The sequence below is a fragment of the Rattus norvegicus genome, chromosome 18 (genome assembly GCF_021556685.1).
Source record: "Rattus norvegicus strain SHRSP/BbbUtx chromosome 18, alternate assembly SHRSP_T2T, whole genome shotgun sequence".
Lineage (NCBI taxonomy): Eukaryota > Metazoa > Chordata > Mammalia > Rodentia > Muridae > Rattus > Rattus norvegicus.
The window spans coordinates 49,442,612-49,459,817 of NC_141551.1; the positions used below are offsets into that span (position 1 = coordinate 49,442,612).

The 17,206-nt window shown below is 41.1% G+C and overlaps 1 protein-coding gene across 1 annotated transcript in view; it reads left to right on the top strand.

Moving 5' to 3' along the window:
* LOC147999791 (uncharacterized) overlaps nucleotides 1-17,206 on the top strand; it is a 266,689-nt gene that overhangs the window by 26,344 nt on the left and 223,139 nt on the right. Inside the window, exon 2 of the mRNA XM_087593703.1 lies at nucleotides 16,211-16,348. Coding sequence (XP_087449829.1) covers nucleotides 16,211-16,348 — 138 coding nt within the window. The remainder of the gene's footprint in view (nucleotides 1-16,210; nucleotides 16,349-17,206) is intronic.

The window sequence follows — 17,206 nt, forward strand, 5'->3', positions numbered from 1 at the left end:
GAGCTGTGAGGACCATAAAAACTAGAAATAAGAAAGACGAACCCAATGCGGTGTAAACCAAGAGAACCTGAGTAGATTGGACAGAAAGTTAAGAGCTACACCATAAACATAGCTGGGGACTTCACAGAGATCTAAAATGATAAAATATTTTTGTGGCCTCAGATATAAGTTTGATATGGGTAAACATAAAAGTCTATGTGTAGGTAAACTCTCAATATAACATATACATTATGAAGTCCCACATGAAAAGTAGCCTGACGAACAAAACCAGTTAAGCTTTCATAAACAGTATTAACGTATGAATATTTAGGTTCAAGAGTTATAATTTGTGTTTCTTTTTTCTAAATACTGGCATGGTGGAATATGTGGGAAGGCCACTCCATGCATCATTGAAAACAGAAGCTTTGAATAGCAGAAAAGTGAGACACGGATTGTCATTTAGACAAGTCATGCCGCCTGGTTGTACTTATTAGCTTGTTGCAATGAGGAAACACTGGGCAGAGAATGAGACACCCTAGAAGGCATTGCCTAGATAAGGTCACTCTGTGTGCATGTCAGTGGGGGCTGTCACGATTGCCTTAACTGGTGAGGGAAGACCCAGCCTAAAAGCAAGCAGCACCGTCCCCTGATATAGGGATGCTCTCTTATGTGTGGATGCATCACCTGTCAATAAAAGGCTGACGGCCTATTAGCAAGAGGTAAGAAGTAGAAGGCAGGAGTTCCATTAAACAGAGTGGAACTCTGGAAGACAGTCAGAGGCAGGGGATTTACTCTGAGGAAATCAGATGCATGAATCTGAGGAGAGGGAACAGAGCCATATGGGAGTCAGAAGAGTTGAAACAGGTTACATAAGTTGTGAGCTAGTTGTGAAAGGAGCCAATGCTTACGGGTTAGGCATTTATTCATAAATAAATAGGCCTCCAGGTTGTTTTTTGGGAATTGGGGTTGTGGGTGAAAAAGCCTGTGGTTATACCCTGGTTTGGGGGTTCTGGTCTGTATATGCTGTAGGAAGCCAGCTGAATCCAAGGATACAGATACTCTTTCCTTTCTGCCCTTGACTGTGGATGCGACTAAGGACTTCGGGTTCCTACCCTGACTTTGTCACAGTGATGGATCGTGTTGGAATTGTGATGGGACTGTGAGCTGAAATAAATCCTTTCTTCCTTAAGTTGTTCTTTCCAGAGTATTTTACCACAGTCAAAAGAAATGAAACAAGGGCAGAAGTTGTTCTGCAAAAATGTCAGTGTATGAACAGATTGGAACGTTAACGAGCTCAAGGCATATAGCTTTGAAGGAAACCATTTTGCCCACATGAGACATGGCCGCTATGTATATTACGTACATTCGGTTATAGAAATGAAGATGTAGATGAACAAGAGCAACATACACAGGCACACTTTAGTAATGTTTTCATGACACAAGTAGCAAAAGGTGGAGGAGAAAGTGAGACGAGATATCAGGAAAAATAATTATGCAGTGGGATTGATCCATCATCGCTGTTACTTACAGCTTGGCACATAAAGTCTATAAGTGAAGTTATAATCTTCTGTGTGTTCCATAGATGATCATATAAGGCATTCCTAACGGAAGCCTGGATGACTCTCAAAAACATACATAGTGGAGTAACAGCCTGTGGGCACTCCGTGGGGTGATGCACAGTCCCTCAAAGGCGTCTACTGAAGGGAGCCAATACTTGCCAGTGTTTGGAGGCTTCGGGAAGGGGCCAGAAGTGGGCTGACTGCTACTGAAACTCATGCCCAACTGAAAGTAGCTCTGAGCCACTGAAGCAGCCTTGGAAAATGATAATCATCTGATAAGGACTCAGATAGCAGATTTGGTATTTATGTCCCTGGAGGCCTGAAAGGGAACAGTAGCAGCAGGGACTCTGGAGCATCAGTAAGAAAGAGAGAATATGGATGTGCATAAAAGGCTGCTATTCCTGTTTTCTCTGGTATACTTGATTGTGAGTGGAGGAGAAGCAATAATAGAACCTAGAAGGTTCTAAGTAAGAAGGACAACCATTATGCACAGGGAGGAAGGTGAAGTGGGGTATATGAACTGGTGGGATCACTCAGTCAGTCAGCAACCAGTCTGTCTGTCTTTTTCACCAAGGCTATAGAAGAACGAAAAGAAGACTAGCAAACAACACTATTTGGACAATATATAGAGAACATTTACCTAACATCAGCAGAATATTTAAGTTTTTCCAGTGCTGATAGGACATCTATCATCATATACCATACCCTGGGCTATAAAACACAGACGTTAACACATTTAAAGAATACATTGAAGAAGTGAAATTTTCCAAGACTCTTCTCCAATCCCAGTGGAATCTAAGTGTAGATAAGCAGGCCAAAAAGAAAATACTTCCAAATACTTAGAAACTAAAGAAGATTTTCTAAATAATTCTTTCCCCAAAGGAGCCGTCTCAAGGAAGTAAGAGTACACATGGGAATGAATGAAAAGAAAAGCACATCTGTGGGGAGATGAGGATGCTGTGAAGGGGTGAGGTCTTGAGCCAGTGTGTGCTGGTGACATGGGCATGGCCTGCCAAGGACCTCAGAGCTTCAGACTCATGAAGGAATGGCAAAGACTTCTACCCAGGAATGAAACTCAGAGGGAGTGGCAAAGCCTTCACTCTGGTCCCATCCAAGTGTGGGTGTTGACTGCGTGTGCAGAAAATGTCCACAATGGCTCCTCCATCCTCTGTGTATTTACAGCCTGAAGACTGCTCCCCTACAGAAACTGCTCCTACTGAGATTAACTAAATTGTCTCCTTGAACCAGCTGTACACTATAAACCCTGCCTTTTTGTTTATCTGTGTGTAATAACCCGGCCTCCTTGTTCAGCTGTATGCAGCATCCCTGTGTCTAAGTTCAACTGCGTATACTAAACATGCTGAGCTTCCAGTGGGCTGCGGTTTCTCCAGCTGAGAGGCTTGACCACCTGATCCCAGCTTTCTGTCTGTTTGTCTTTTCTCATCCCCTCACTCTCAGGTCCACATCCCTGGAGGTTGGCAAGGATATGGCATCCATCACATCAAAATTTGGGTCCACAGTTAAATCCACGTGAAACTAACCATGTAACCCAACCGTCACACGAGTCACCTAAGCTCCTGTGTGAAAAGCAAGAAAAAGAAGAGAGATGAACCACAGGGAAGAAGGGAAGATGTAGCCATGACAAGAAACCAATGATGCTGCAAACAGAAAAATAATATGGAAAAATCAAGGAAAGGAAGACTGACTTCTCTGGGAAGATCAAGAAAAGGAGACACTTTTAGCAAGGTTGACTGTTTTAGTGAGCATTCTCCAGAGAAACAGAACCACTGCACTGTGTTTTAAAGAAGGGAAATTGAGTAACTGATTTAAAAGGATAGCCTTACATGATCACAGAAAATAAGAACTGAAAAGCCTGCCAAGAAGGCTGGCAAGTTGTAGACTGGGGCAAGCAGTTCAACAGTGTGGAGAACCCATCCGCAGAACGCCCCAGGCTTCAGGAGGTCATCTTTAATTCCCTTTGACCTTTGCTTGGTGGATGAATTTATAAATATTTTCAATTGCAATCTGATAGACTCAAAATCCATAAATTTAAATTCTACTCCCACCTCAAAACATTTATCCACAAACATCCAGAGTAACATTTCACTGAATTTTGGGATGCCGTGGGTCAGCCATGTTGACCCATAAAATCAACCACCACACTGATAAAGAAAAGAGTAGACACAAAAGATCAGAATTGGGAATTTTAAAACATGGGTAGATGTCACTACCAACTCTACAGACACTAAAAACGAGGGCAAAGAGGATCTTGGGAAGAGCTTGGTGCAAATTGGATAAAATTGATAGAATGAAGTACTTCTTTGGCGACCGCGACTCTCCCAATGTGGAACAAATGGTTTCAACCGTCCTGTAACTATTAAGGAAATTGAATTCATAATCGTACCTTTTAAATCACCAAGACCAGATGTTTTCACTGGTGACGTTACAAAGCATTTAGAAAATAATTAAAATGCACTCTACATAATCTGCTACAGAAAACTGCAGGAGTGGAAACATGCTCCAGTTCATCTTACAAAACTACAGAAACCAGAGGCAATAAAAAGAGAAACCACATGACAATATCCCTCATAAATATAGATGTGAAAATACTCAACAAGATATTAGCAATTATAATACAGTGATGTGTAAAGGGATTATACCTCCTAATGCTGTTGCTGGATCATAAGAGCAAGCCTAGCTCAGTATTTGAAAGTGTAACTTTTTTTATCAGATTTTTAAAAACCACAGAATTATATCAATCAATGCAGAAAACATTTCATAATTATTTTATGATTACAATTTAGAAAAATAGGGTTGGGGATTTAGCTCAGTGGTAGAGCGCTTGCCTAGCAAGCACAAGGCCCTGGGTTCAGTCCCCAGCTCCGAAAAAAAAAGAAAAAAGAAAAAAGAAGAAAAAAATTTTAGAAAAATAGAAATGAAAGAGGGCATTTTTCAACTTGAGGTGCATGTACAGAAATCTCTGCCACTGACACTATATTTAATGTTGAAATGGTTTTACCCTCTTGAAATCAGAACTAAGGAAAGGATATCTCTTCTCATGGGTGTGCAAGAGTACTGAAACTTCAGCCACCAGAGAAAAGGAATCCTAGGACACAAAGGATCAGAGTAGAAGATAGTAGACTGTTCTTAGTTGCTGGGGATGTAATTGTCTATGCAAAAAGTCTCTATGAAACTACAAAAATAAAATGGGTCAAAACAGAAAACAAGCTTGGAACTCAGAAGTGAGTTCAGCAAGGTCATGGGATACAAGATAAACATACACTCAAAAAATTAACTCTATTTGCAAGCCATCAATGACTGTAGGTGCTTATATAGCAATATGGTTTGTAATTGCTTAAAATATGAAATGCTTCAGTGTAAATCTAAAAATCCCAGGACTGTATGCTGGTAACTATGCAATGCTGCTTCTCGAAATGACAGGTCGTCATAAGTGGACATGCATGCCCCTGCATTGTCTGAATTCTAAGTCTCAAAACCATGAAGATGCCACTTCTCTTCAACTTGATCAACAGGTTTGATGCAAGTACTAAGAAAAAAAATCCAGTAATATATTCTTGCAGGTACAGATAGGATGATTCTAAAATTTATGCGGAAAAGAGAGGATGTATAATGGTTACAACAACTCTGGAAGGACAATGATAGAGTAGGAGTAATTTCCCCAGTTCAAGAGTGGTATTTCCTTAATACTTCCCACTCTGTGGTGTTTATTGACAGAGGAGCAAACCTGTGAACAGAGTAGAGAACTCAGACATCCACTGACATCAAAAGGCTCAGCTGAGTATTTGATAAAATGTCCGAGGCGGTTAACTAACATAGCGTTTTCAACAAATGGTTCAGGAGCAATCACACATCGATGGGTTCAAATAAAAGCACAAAACCTCTCAGCCTTGTACTCACACCTAATAGCAAATAAAATGAAACTCAAGGTTTAAATGTAAAACACAAAACTAAAACTTTTAGAAAAAAACTGTGAGCAAATCTTTAGGTTCTGGGACTAAGCAAACCCTTTTAGACTTTTCACCGAAGCATATTTCATAATGAAGAGTGGATGGATTGGACTTTATCACTGTAAAACACCTCTGTTCCAGGACAGAGGGACTCAGACAAGAAGGCAGACAACAGAGTGAGAAAAAGCACGCATATCTGACACAGGACCGGCTACACAGCCTGAAAAACACATATGTCTGACACAGTTCTAGTAAACACATACAGACAAATGAGTAGTACTAAACATACATCAAGAGTTCTCAAAACTCACCAATGGAAAAACACGATTCATTTCACATCATGGGCCAAACCATGAATAGATATTTTACCAAAAATAGGTGGAAAATAAGCACGGGAAAATGTATTATCAGTGGCCAAGGGAAAAATTAAACCCTGCCATGGTGCTCACTCCTCGGGCATGAGAATGGCTTAAATAAATATGACAGCTGGGGTGGCAGGGAACGGAGTCTCTCTCCACTGCTGACACGGCTGTGAAAACTCTTCTGGAAAATGCTTTGACAGTTTCTTTAAAGAATTAAATGTACAAGCAGTACAGCAATGATGTTTTTGGAAATTTAAACTAGAAAAATGAAGACTTAAGCTCACAGAAAAGCGTGCTTGCGAGTTTTATATTGAAAGGTCATAAGCTGTCACAAACCATGTGACAGATTTAGAAACACATCGCTTGAGCACAGCCATTCAACAAAGTACTCTGTGCCGAGGAAGGATCTTCCGCAATAAGCTGGCTGCGTCTCCAGAGAGTGGTGCTGAGGGAGAAAGCCAATGCCAGCAGATGACAGGCTAGATGGATGCATTTAGATATATTACCTCATGGAAATGACAAAATTATGGACATGTGCTGAGATTTAGCCACAGGGTGGAGGCAGTTGCTGTTATGAAAGACAACATGAGAGATACTTATGGTGCTACAAGTCACGGCTGTATCTAAGTCACTCCTGTGATATTGTGCTACAGTTTTATAAAAATGTTGTAGCGGGAATAGAGGAGTGGGAGTTGGATGTCTCTCGGCTCTACTAAAGGATGCATGGCTTTGCATTGAAGTCTTTGTTCTCAGTTGAGTTAGGTGAAAGGAGAGGCTACCTTTCATTCTTATGTGAAACCTGTGTCCCAGCATTCTTTCTTGAGGAGACGGCTTACTCTTTCTCTGTGTGCATTCTTAGCACCTTGGGTGCATGATTCCTAGACTGGATGCATGGGCTCTCTATTTTCTTGGTGTTGTTGTTGTTATTGTTGTTGTTGTTGGTGGTGGTGGTGTGTGTGTGTATGTGTGTGTGTGTGTGTGTGTGTGTGAGTGTGTGTGTGTGCTGTTTTGATTACTATAGCTCCCTAGTCATCTGTATTACCCTGACTTGCCCAGCCTAATCTGCTACATCGCGCTGTCTAGCTTTCCATCAGTGTGTCGGTATTTTAATGAATCTCGCTTATCTCAACTGTTTGACTTTTCCTATTAGTTTTTCTTCAAGACAGTTTTAGCAACTATGGCTTCTTTTATTTCCATATCTAAGTTAATTAGTAGGTCTCTACCCATGTATTTTGTGTGATTTGTGTGTGGGGGTGTACAGGTGAGGGTATGCATGTATATATCTGTGTTTGCCGATGAGGTTGTATATGGAGGCCAAGGTTGACATCGGAATGTCCCTTTCCATCACTTGCCACCTTGTTTTTATTTGACACATGTATCTGACTGAGCCTGAATCTTATTGTTTTGGTTAGATCAGCTGACCAATGGGTCTCCTGGGACCCTTCTGTCTCCAGCCCCGCAACACTAGGGTGACAGATACATGCTGCCATGATCAGCTGTTACGTGGGTTATGGGGTTCCTAACTCAGGTCTCCATGCTTCCGCAGCAAGCAGTTCACCAAGTGAGCTCTCCCCACCCTAGTTTGCTGGGACTTTGTCTGGAATGTTGTTGTATAAATCTATAAATCTGCTATGGAGACCCACATCTTCAAAATACTGATCTCACTGCATCTTTCTACACCCTCTTGAGCTTAAATGTTTTACTCTTAGTAACATTTTGTGGATGTTCTTACTTTCTAGACTTAAAAAGTCATGTATTTTTAGGCTCATGTCTCCTAGGCTGGCCCTGAACTTGCTATGTGGTTAAATATAATCTAGAGGCTCTACTTCTCTTCCAGGCTTCCCCAGTGTTGGGATTACAGACATGGGCCATCATGCCCAGCGTGTGTGGTCCAGGGGCTTTATGAACACTAGGCTACATCCTCAGCCCTGACACATCCTCTTGGAGGTGGGGGAGGAGGCGTGGGATGCAGAAACAGTCTGAGGGTAGATTGGGAGGGGATAAAGTCTGGACTGTAACAAAAGATTAAAGAATAAATTTTTTAAAAAAGAATTTAAATTATTAAAATTTGAAAACTTTAATCCTGGGGGAGAGATGGCTCAGCTATTAAGAGCACTGACTGCTCTTCCAGAGGTCCTGAGTTCAAATCCCAGCAACCACATGGTGGCTCACAACCATCTGTAATGAGATCTGATGCCTTCTTCTGGTGTGTCTGAAGACAGTGACAGTGTACTCATATACATTAAATAAATGAATCTTAAAAAAACTTTAATCCTACTTGCTTACTGCTGTTAAATAGTTTTATGACTTTTTTCTTTTAGGCTTTCTTTTCATTTTGTCCTTGCCAGGACTGTTGTGATTAGTAGAGGTGACAGTCCTCTGTTGTGAAGTTTGCAGGACTCAGGGGCAACAAGCTGTCTTTATCTATTTCTAGTATCACTGTAATTTTTATCATGAATAAGCGCTTAATTTAATAAAATCATTTTCTTGAGCCTACTGAAATGATCATATGGTTTTTCTAATTTAATCTTTTTTGCATAGTCAATTACATTGGTTTTCAAATGTTTAGTCAGCCTTGAATTCCTAGAATAAAGCCAGTTTGATGCAGGGAAGGAAGAAAGAGATATCAGCCTTTTGTCCTTTGTAAGATTAAGGAAGGGGACATTTAGATCTGGAGCCCTGTTGTCTCCTTTTGGTCAGAACTGGGTCACACACAGATTCCCAGAACGAGCACTGTGGAAGTAAGCACGCGCCTCTGACAGGGGGTATGTGGTCGGAAGCCACTTTTCCCAGGAACCACTAGATCCGTGCTACACAGTTTGTGTCCCACTGGCTGGTGAAATTAGGGAAGTGATCAAAACTATGGGCAATTTTAAGGAGATACTATAAGACTGTCACAAATCTAGATACAAAGACATTAAATGTTATGAAGTTAAATCCCACAATAATAGCAGCAAAAAGAAAAATCATGGTGCAGTTTATCTGAGAAAAATGTCAAAGATTGGGACAGTGCTTGAAATACAAAGCCACAAAAACGGAGAGGAACTGAATACTCAGAACCAAGCACACGCGTGCATGGGTTCCTGACACTTCACACAAATCAGCTTAATCACAATCATCCCAAGAAAAGTATTACGTTTTTGTGAGATGATTTTGGGATAAGAAGCCAGTATACAGACAAGAGTAATGTTGGTTCTTAACTACACGGCTTAGGTTATGAAAATTAATACCTCCAAGAGAATAAAACTATCCCAGAAAATGTGCCTACGATTTGAATGGTTGAAGTTACTGAGATGCCAAAGTTTAAGACAGAATATAAATAACAAATTTGATCATTGGAGATTTTAAATTCTATTCAATGGAAAGTAATATCAACGAATAAACTATCAGGGAATAGATTGGGGTAAGTTATTTGAGAAACGAAAAAAGCTGACAAAGGATCAATGTCTAGGACATAATAACATGTTATATATGCATACTAGGAATATAATAATAACCCTTAGAGAAACATAGGGAGGCAAGAGAGACATGGAGAAACTTATATATCAAAGCATCTAATCTGGAGAGCCATCTAGTTTAATTTACCGTATGTAGGTCCTGTTAGACACCCATCCCTTTCTTGTGGACCCGTGTCCAGGCTCCTACAGGGGTGTGCATAAGAATACTTGGTTAAGTGTTATTTGTGCAGCTGTGCTTAGAGGATAACCCACCTTTCTGCCTTAAAGGAAAACAGCCTTGTCACTTGGTTATTTCCTCAGTCTTATGTGTCTTTCTCTTTCCTAGAGGAAAGAGTGTCTCAGCTCAGAGGGAAACAGCTACATAACAGACAAGAGGGACTTGTCATGAACTCTAGAGTACGGGCAACTCAAGGCTGCATCTTAGGCTACAAATGTACAAATGTATTATCCAAGTCCAATAAAAATATGATAAAAAAATAAATAAAAATAAGCAAAAATTAAAATAATAAAATAAAAATAAACCATAATAGTAAAATAAAATAAAAAGTATAAAAAGAAATATTAGAAAAGTTCTATTGACCCTAACTTGTATGCTGCATTCCAGTTAAATATGATTAATGGTTCCAAAAGATGAGAGACTTTTATATAATTATTTAATTAGTAGAAAGCACTATATAATCAGCCCTAAGACTACTAGAAACAAATGAATATCTTTTTCCAATTAAAGTTCTGGTGGCTGTCCTCAGGTTTTTCATGTTCTTGACCTCTTATTTAAAGAATTGAAAGAAAGGATTACCCAGATTGCAAAGTAACAAAAATACTTTATTCAAAGCAAAGAGTTCGTACAAGCCAGAAACGATGATGTTGTCAAGACTGACAGCAGACCACAATAATGAGTGTCCTCAAACCCCCTGATAACAGTTTGGGGATTCCTTTCATGGGTACACAAGAAGGAGTAGTCTGATTGCCCAGGATTGTTTTGGTGACTCTCTGTTGATGGAGAGATGTTTAATAACTAGTTCTCTCTGTGTGCTCTTCTCATGCTGCACCTGGTTTTAGGCATATGCACATCCAGTACTGCATAGTAGTAAGACAACAAATGTGTACTTTGGGGACACATTTTGCTTTATTGTGCATGAACCCCAAACCAGTCTAGACTGGATTGGCATATTGCTTGCCATTTCTGATGTGCTCAGGGATGTATTTGAATAGAAATGGGGTATTACCAAGGGGTTGCTAAGGAGAGTAAGCTATTTCCATTCTTTAAATTTGGTTCCGTGCCTGTAAGGGTTTTAGGTTGCTAAGAGCATTATTGGAGGAGTGTGTGTGTGTGTGTGTGTGTGTGTGTGTGTGTGTGTGTGTGTACAGGTAAGGGCTTCAAGCTTCCAAGTGCACTGTTAGAAAAGGGGTATGTGCATAGCCCAATCCAAGTGGAGTCTCAGGATGCTAAACTATTCCCTATGCTCCCTGTCTAACAGAAGCTGGAGTGATGTAGGCTTCTGCTCCCTGGGAGATAGGCCCAGTCAAGCAGCCTGGCAATGGCAGCACAGGTCACAGAGGAAATCAACACTGGTCTATGGCCTAACATGTAGCAGAAGCAATCAGGCAAAGAAGCAGGCTTGCTGACTGATAGGGAGCCCGTTTTCTGGGATCCCAATCAGGCCTGGGCTAACTCCAGCTCTCTATTTCAGAGCTGAAAGCCCTACTCAGGTCACTCTACTCAGATTCATGGCCTAGGAGGACAAACAGAGGGTAGAATCTGGAGGCTAGGGATGCAAAGAGCCTGTCCGGGGGTTGTGGAATCTGTTCTGCAGTAAGTCCATGTTGTCTGATGACAGTGCTACAGGAGAGGCTTCAGATGTGTGAAGCAAGAGCGATGTTTAGGTGGATTCCCACTGTGCAAAGCAGAGACCTGTATCCAAGCCTACTCTACAGGGATGATGAAAAGAAAGGGGCCTGGGAAAATTTTTTTTAAATTAAAGTTTATTTTTAGTTTTATATCTGATTGTTATATTTACTTCGTTTCAACTTCTCCATCTTTCTCCTTTGACTTCTCCAAGGTCAATCACACACTCTCACAGCTGTGACACCTTAGGATTGGATAACCAATAAGAGAGCCTATCCCTAGAGAAAACTGGTCCCCTCCGTCTTCTTCTCTGTCTTTGTCTCTCTCAACAGCCATTGGTTGATGTAGCACTAGAGAAAAAGAAGGGGGTTGTGAATTTTCCCATTCATTATACAGCTCTTGTTAGCACAACCATATTGAGATTTCATGGGCGTAATCATGTCTAGAAGACACTTTCTAGTCCATGGTGTCCTGTCCTTTCGCTCTTGGAATCAGTTGGCCCCATTGCCGCCATGTTTTCTAAGCCTTAGGTATAGTGGTTTCAGTATAGACATACCTACTGGCACTGGGCTCCCCATATTTGTCTTAATTTTGGTATTTGACCAGCTGTGAATCTCTGTAGTAACGTCCATTTGCTGCAAAAAGAACCTTTGATGGTGAAAGATGAGAGATACATTTACCTGTTTGTGTAATTATAATATTTGGACTATAGTTAAAAATCAACATTGAATTAGGAAAATGGCAGATCTCCTCTAGGGTCTATGAGCTCTCCAATAATAGATAGTTGTTTAAGTTTGTAGTACCAGGCATGAATTCCTTCCTAAGGAATTCCTATACAGCTGTTGGTTATCCCTAAGATATATGGGCCACTATTGCTCCATTAGAGGTGTCTTACTGGTACAGTCATGGCCTTTGTTCACAAACTTTACAGCTGAGCAGAACATCAATTGCTTTTTTCCCTTTACAGCTTACATAGCAACTTCTGATGCTATGAGAGCTGGTCCTCAGAGAAAAACCTTCTATGTTAGCTCTGGCTTGCGACTCCCAAGTCTTTGTCCAAAGTATGCAGTGTCTTCAGCAATAAGGGTCTTACTTTCAAGTTTTGGGATGCAAACAAAAGCAACGACAGTAGCCTACCTATGTTGTTTTCAAAGTTTGTTGGGCTACCCTAGCTGACAACTCAAAGGAAGACTTCCTTGCTTGCCACTAGGGTTTTAGTCTATGACTCTCAGGGGAGCATCATCACCTCATGTTGTGTAACTCCATTTGAACCATATGTGTGTGTGTGTGTGTGTGTATTATGTGTATATGTATGTATACATGCACTACATATGTAGTTTAAAGTAAGCTTATAAAATGGTTCCCTATCACCTTTTAAATGTCCTCATGTTTGCTCTCCCTCCCCCCTCTGTATTGCCCTTCTTCCCACCTCCTTCTGGGTTGTTTTCCTGCCCCCAGTTTTTCTAAACACTTGGATTGCCCTTTGGTTCTCTTTTTTTTCTCCCAGTTAATCATTCTGCTTTCCATTTCCCTACTACACGTGTACCAGGGCCCTCTGCTCCCACCTTTTTAGACTCTCTACCTGCTCTCTCACCACATGTTTTATAAATTCATGACTTCCAAACATCCCCCTCCCTTGTGCATGCACACACGTGTACACACACACACACACACACACACACACACACACACACACACACACCTTTAAGTCAGGGTCTTTCACATAATGACTGTGCATTCACGAAGCTGGAAATGCCCTAAGGATGGAGGAAAGAAAACTCAAGTTACAGGAGAAAATCATGACGTTGACAGGACGACATCCCTTCTTGCCTTCATTCCCACAGCGCACACAGCAGCCCTAAGTGTCTGCTAAGTTATCTGACATCCATGTGGGTGAAGAAGGAAGAAGACATTTGGAGTGAGCCATTCATCGAGGGCTGTGTGTGAAATACCGCTTGCTTCAGATAATGTATCATCATATCTTTATGGTATACAAGATGAAGCTCATCCCTGGGCAAATTCCTTAGTATTTGTGACACAGTTTCCTATACATGAAGATGGTATGGTGGACCCAAGATGAGCTATGCTGACGTCCTTTACCCTTAATTAGGGCAGCGACTAACTAGCACATGGCGGGATTTGATATACTCTAGTTAATATGGGGTTGCCAACGTTTTACATAATGACCGATGTATTTATTCTAGAAAATAAGTCCTCTTTTTCATACTAAAACCAATGTTGCTCTGCAGTCCTCCCTGAGCAGGCAGCTATCCTTCTGCCATTTCCTGATGACTCAGTGACCTTTCAACTAAATATTATTGCAATTGCTGCTCCTTTTCTATCTCAACTACTTTTATGTACATTGTCAGTCTCTGTCTTCAATGTTTTATCTGTTAATTTCTCCTTTTTGTCCTTTTCCCCCCTGCTCTTTCCCTCGGGAGTGTATATAGTATTCTCCTACTGAATGTAACACATGGTTTTATTGATTTTTACTTGGGGCTTCTTGGTCTGTTTGAGCCTGAGGCACAAGTTCCTGTCATTGTAGCGATGATATCCTTGATGAGCCTGTTTCCACAGCATTAAATCTTTAAATTACATTTTTAACCTTTCTCTCCTCTCTCTCTCTGTCTTTCTCTCTCCCCACTCTCACTGTGTGTGTGTGTGTGTGTGTGTGTGTGTGTGTGTGTGTGTGTGTGTGTATTATGCAATGGGGTGGGACAGTGCATGCCATAGCACTCAAGTGAAGGTCAGAGGACAATGTATAAATTGGCGTTCCTCTTTCTACACACACATTCTAGATATTGAGCTCAGGATGTCAGAAAAGGTGAACCATATTGCTAGTCCCTCCTCAGTATCTTAATCTGTCACCTACTAAGGAGTGTGGATAGCCCAGATGTCTTGAATTTAGATGCTAAAGCTCTGTAGTGTGCAGATCTTCTGTCTAGTCACCCACTTCCTGCCCATCCCTGACACATGCCAGTCTTGCTTGCTAAGCATGGTAGTGTTTAAGAATTTGTTTTATAAGAGAACTTTAAGGTGCATATGCAAAGTAATGGATGTCAACTTGGCTTCTTCATACATATGACATTATACTTCATTCTCATTTTCTCATTTTCCCTCAACTGCCCTTGTCCAGTCTTCTACCTCCAACTTCCACCCTTCTATCTTTCTATTATATGTTTACCTCTGCTTCCCACCTTCTTTAGGATCTCTACCTCCTCTCTCATGATACCCTTTATGGATTCATGGCCCTAAATCACCCCCCTCTTACACACACACACACACACACACACACACACACACACACACATCCACGTATGATAAAACATGCTGTGTTTGTTTGTTTCACATGACTTCCAGTTCCTTTTTTTCTGCAAATGTCTTGATTTCATTTTTTTCTTTCGCTTGCTTGAAATCTGTCTTAGTGTTTTATTGCTGTGAAGATGCCATGACCGTGGTACCTCTTATAAAAGAAGGTGTTGATTTGGGCTCGTTTACAGTTTCAGAGCTTTAGTAAATTGTCATCACGGTATGGAGTGTGACAGACAGACATGGTGCTGGAGAAGTAGCTCATAGATCTACATCTGGACATAGAGGCAGGAGGAAGAGAGAGAGTCACTGTGACTGGCTCAGACTTTTGAAACCCCAGTGACACACTTCCTCCAACAATGACACACCTACTGTAACAAGGCCACACCTCCCAATTCTCAAGTACTACTACTTCCTGGCATTTTCCTCCCATGTATTTGACCAAACATTCAAATACATGAGCCCTGGGGAAAGGGCATTCCTATTCAAATCAGCACAAGACCTCACTGTATACATGTACCATTTTTTTTTTCTATTCATTTGTTGAATGATATGACTGAAATAGAACCATGGCTGGTTCTATTTCTCAGTTATTGTGAATAGAGCAGCTATATGCATGGATATCCAAATATCTCTGTGGTCTGTTAACTTAGAGTCCTTGGAGTGCTCAACAATGATATTGCTATAGTATACAGAAGTTTTGTTATTAGTTTTCTAAGGAACCCCAACACTGATTTCCACAGTGACTGTACTAGTTCATGTCCACATCATCAGTGAATGGGAATTCTTAATGGTTCTTCCTACGTCTCTGTGGCTGCTCCCATAACCCACCTGTAGGCAGTTGTCTCAACTCTATTTCCTGGTGCTTGTAGCACCATGCTGAAGGTGAGGTTTTTGTAGTAGTCATTTCTGTGTGAGTGGAGAAGAACACTGTGCTTCCTGTTTACCAGTAGAAGTCTGGACTGTCTAGTTCTCTCTCCCTCACTCCACAGGCTTTTGCTTTTCCTTCTGAGCTATGAGTCAGGAACCTTGAGCCTGAATATTTTTCCTTTACCTTTTTGCTCAGTCCTCCTCCCTGGCCCGAAGGAAGGCATATTGTGCCCCTTGAAGCAGACACTTCTCTGTCACATAACACTTTTTATTCTATGGATCAAGGTAAGAATTCTATGACAGTTGTCCATGCTTAGGTAGCACATATAGAGTTTTAAGTTCTCCCCCTCCGGCTTGTTGGTTGTAAATCAAAGAAAGAAGAAAAAAAAATCTGTGAAGGAAAGTGTTTTAGAAATTCATTCGCATACTAATTACACAGTATATGAGTAATTAGTACTATAATCAAAAGATCAGGTCAAAGCTAACGGCTGTGCTCTAGAAGAAGTCAGAACAATAAAGGGATTATGTGCTGTGGTGACTGGTGTCTCCATCATGCAGAGACCCCTGCCCTCTAATACATTTGCTGTAGGACATGATTGTGATGCACGTTGTGAACCATGTGTGTGCTGGGCTTTGCTTTTCGGCATTCACATGCTAAAGTTCACATGTTCCATCCTCCATTTCCACCACAGAAACAATTAAACCTTTCATAGTTGAGCAGAGCTTCATAAAGAAGCAACACGAGCCAAGACTAGTGTCCTATTGTTGGGCAGCAACATCCGCTGATTTGAAACATTGCATTCAGGAGCGAAGCACCACAGACTCAGGAAGTTATACTAGGAAGTTCATTCATGCCCAGGAAGTAAAAATCTCACACATCACAGGACGTTCTTTACCAGAAACGCAAGCTGGTCCTTCCCTAGGTTGAAGAGAGGAGACTCTTGTGACCTGTCAAGTTACCTGAAGGTCCTGCAGAGAGCTCCAGAGTTCCAGCTCTGTAAGTCGTCCTTCATCCTGGGGTGGGCATTCACTTTCAAACATCCATGTCTTTCTAAATAACTCATCACCCACACCCCTGTAATTAACTCCAAGAAGCTCACTGGTGTCCCAAGTTGAACCTTGGCGGTGTTGTTGCTTATTCTCTTGCCTAGCTCTCTTTGTCCTAACCTTACCTGAAGTGAGCAGACATTCACACCTCCCCCAAATAATAGTGTCACACAACACTCGAATCCTCCCTAAATCACAAGAAAAGGTACCGGCTTGGTGGAGACCAGATGGTGAATGGAGCTCATGCTGAACTGGAGGCTGGAGCCATTAGCTTTCTGCTTCTGCTTTTAGTGTGAGAAGTGCTTTTCTACAGGGTTGGGCTGGAGTTGGGAGGAAAGCACAGGTGTTCATGTAGCAGTGAGGGAGGCAGAATTCTTGTCTGAAGTTGATATTTCTGAAAGCCACTTTGGCTCATTTCATATTTGACTTCCTGAAAAGGTAGCACTGTATAAGCATTCATGAATATAACTTTTTGGGTAACATAAAGCAGGAGTCTCACTCAAAGTTAAATGGTTGTGGTGACCTGGCCTTTTCCATTTATTTAAGCTTCACAAAAAAATGTTGACAAACTGTAGCTTTATTCCATCATCTTTAGGGTATATGGACTGTACTAAGACATTTTGATTAGTAATGAGAGGATTTACATGTGTTCTATTATTCTTACCAAGTCATGAGATTCTATACTAGCTAAGAAACTTAAGGGAAAGACATTTTTTATTTACCGAAGTTATAGGAAGGAGGATAAAAGCAGTACTCTCAGGGAACAGCATGCTTGTAGGAGCTGACACGAGGCCCCACTGATTTGTGA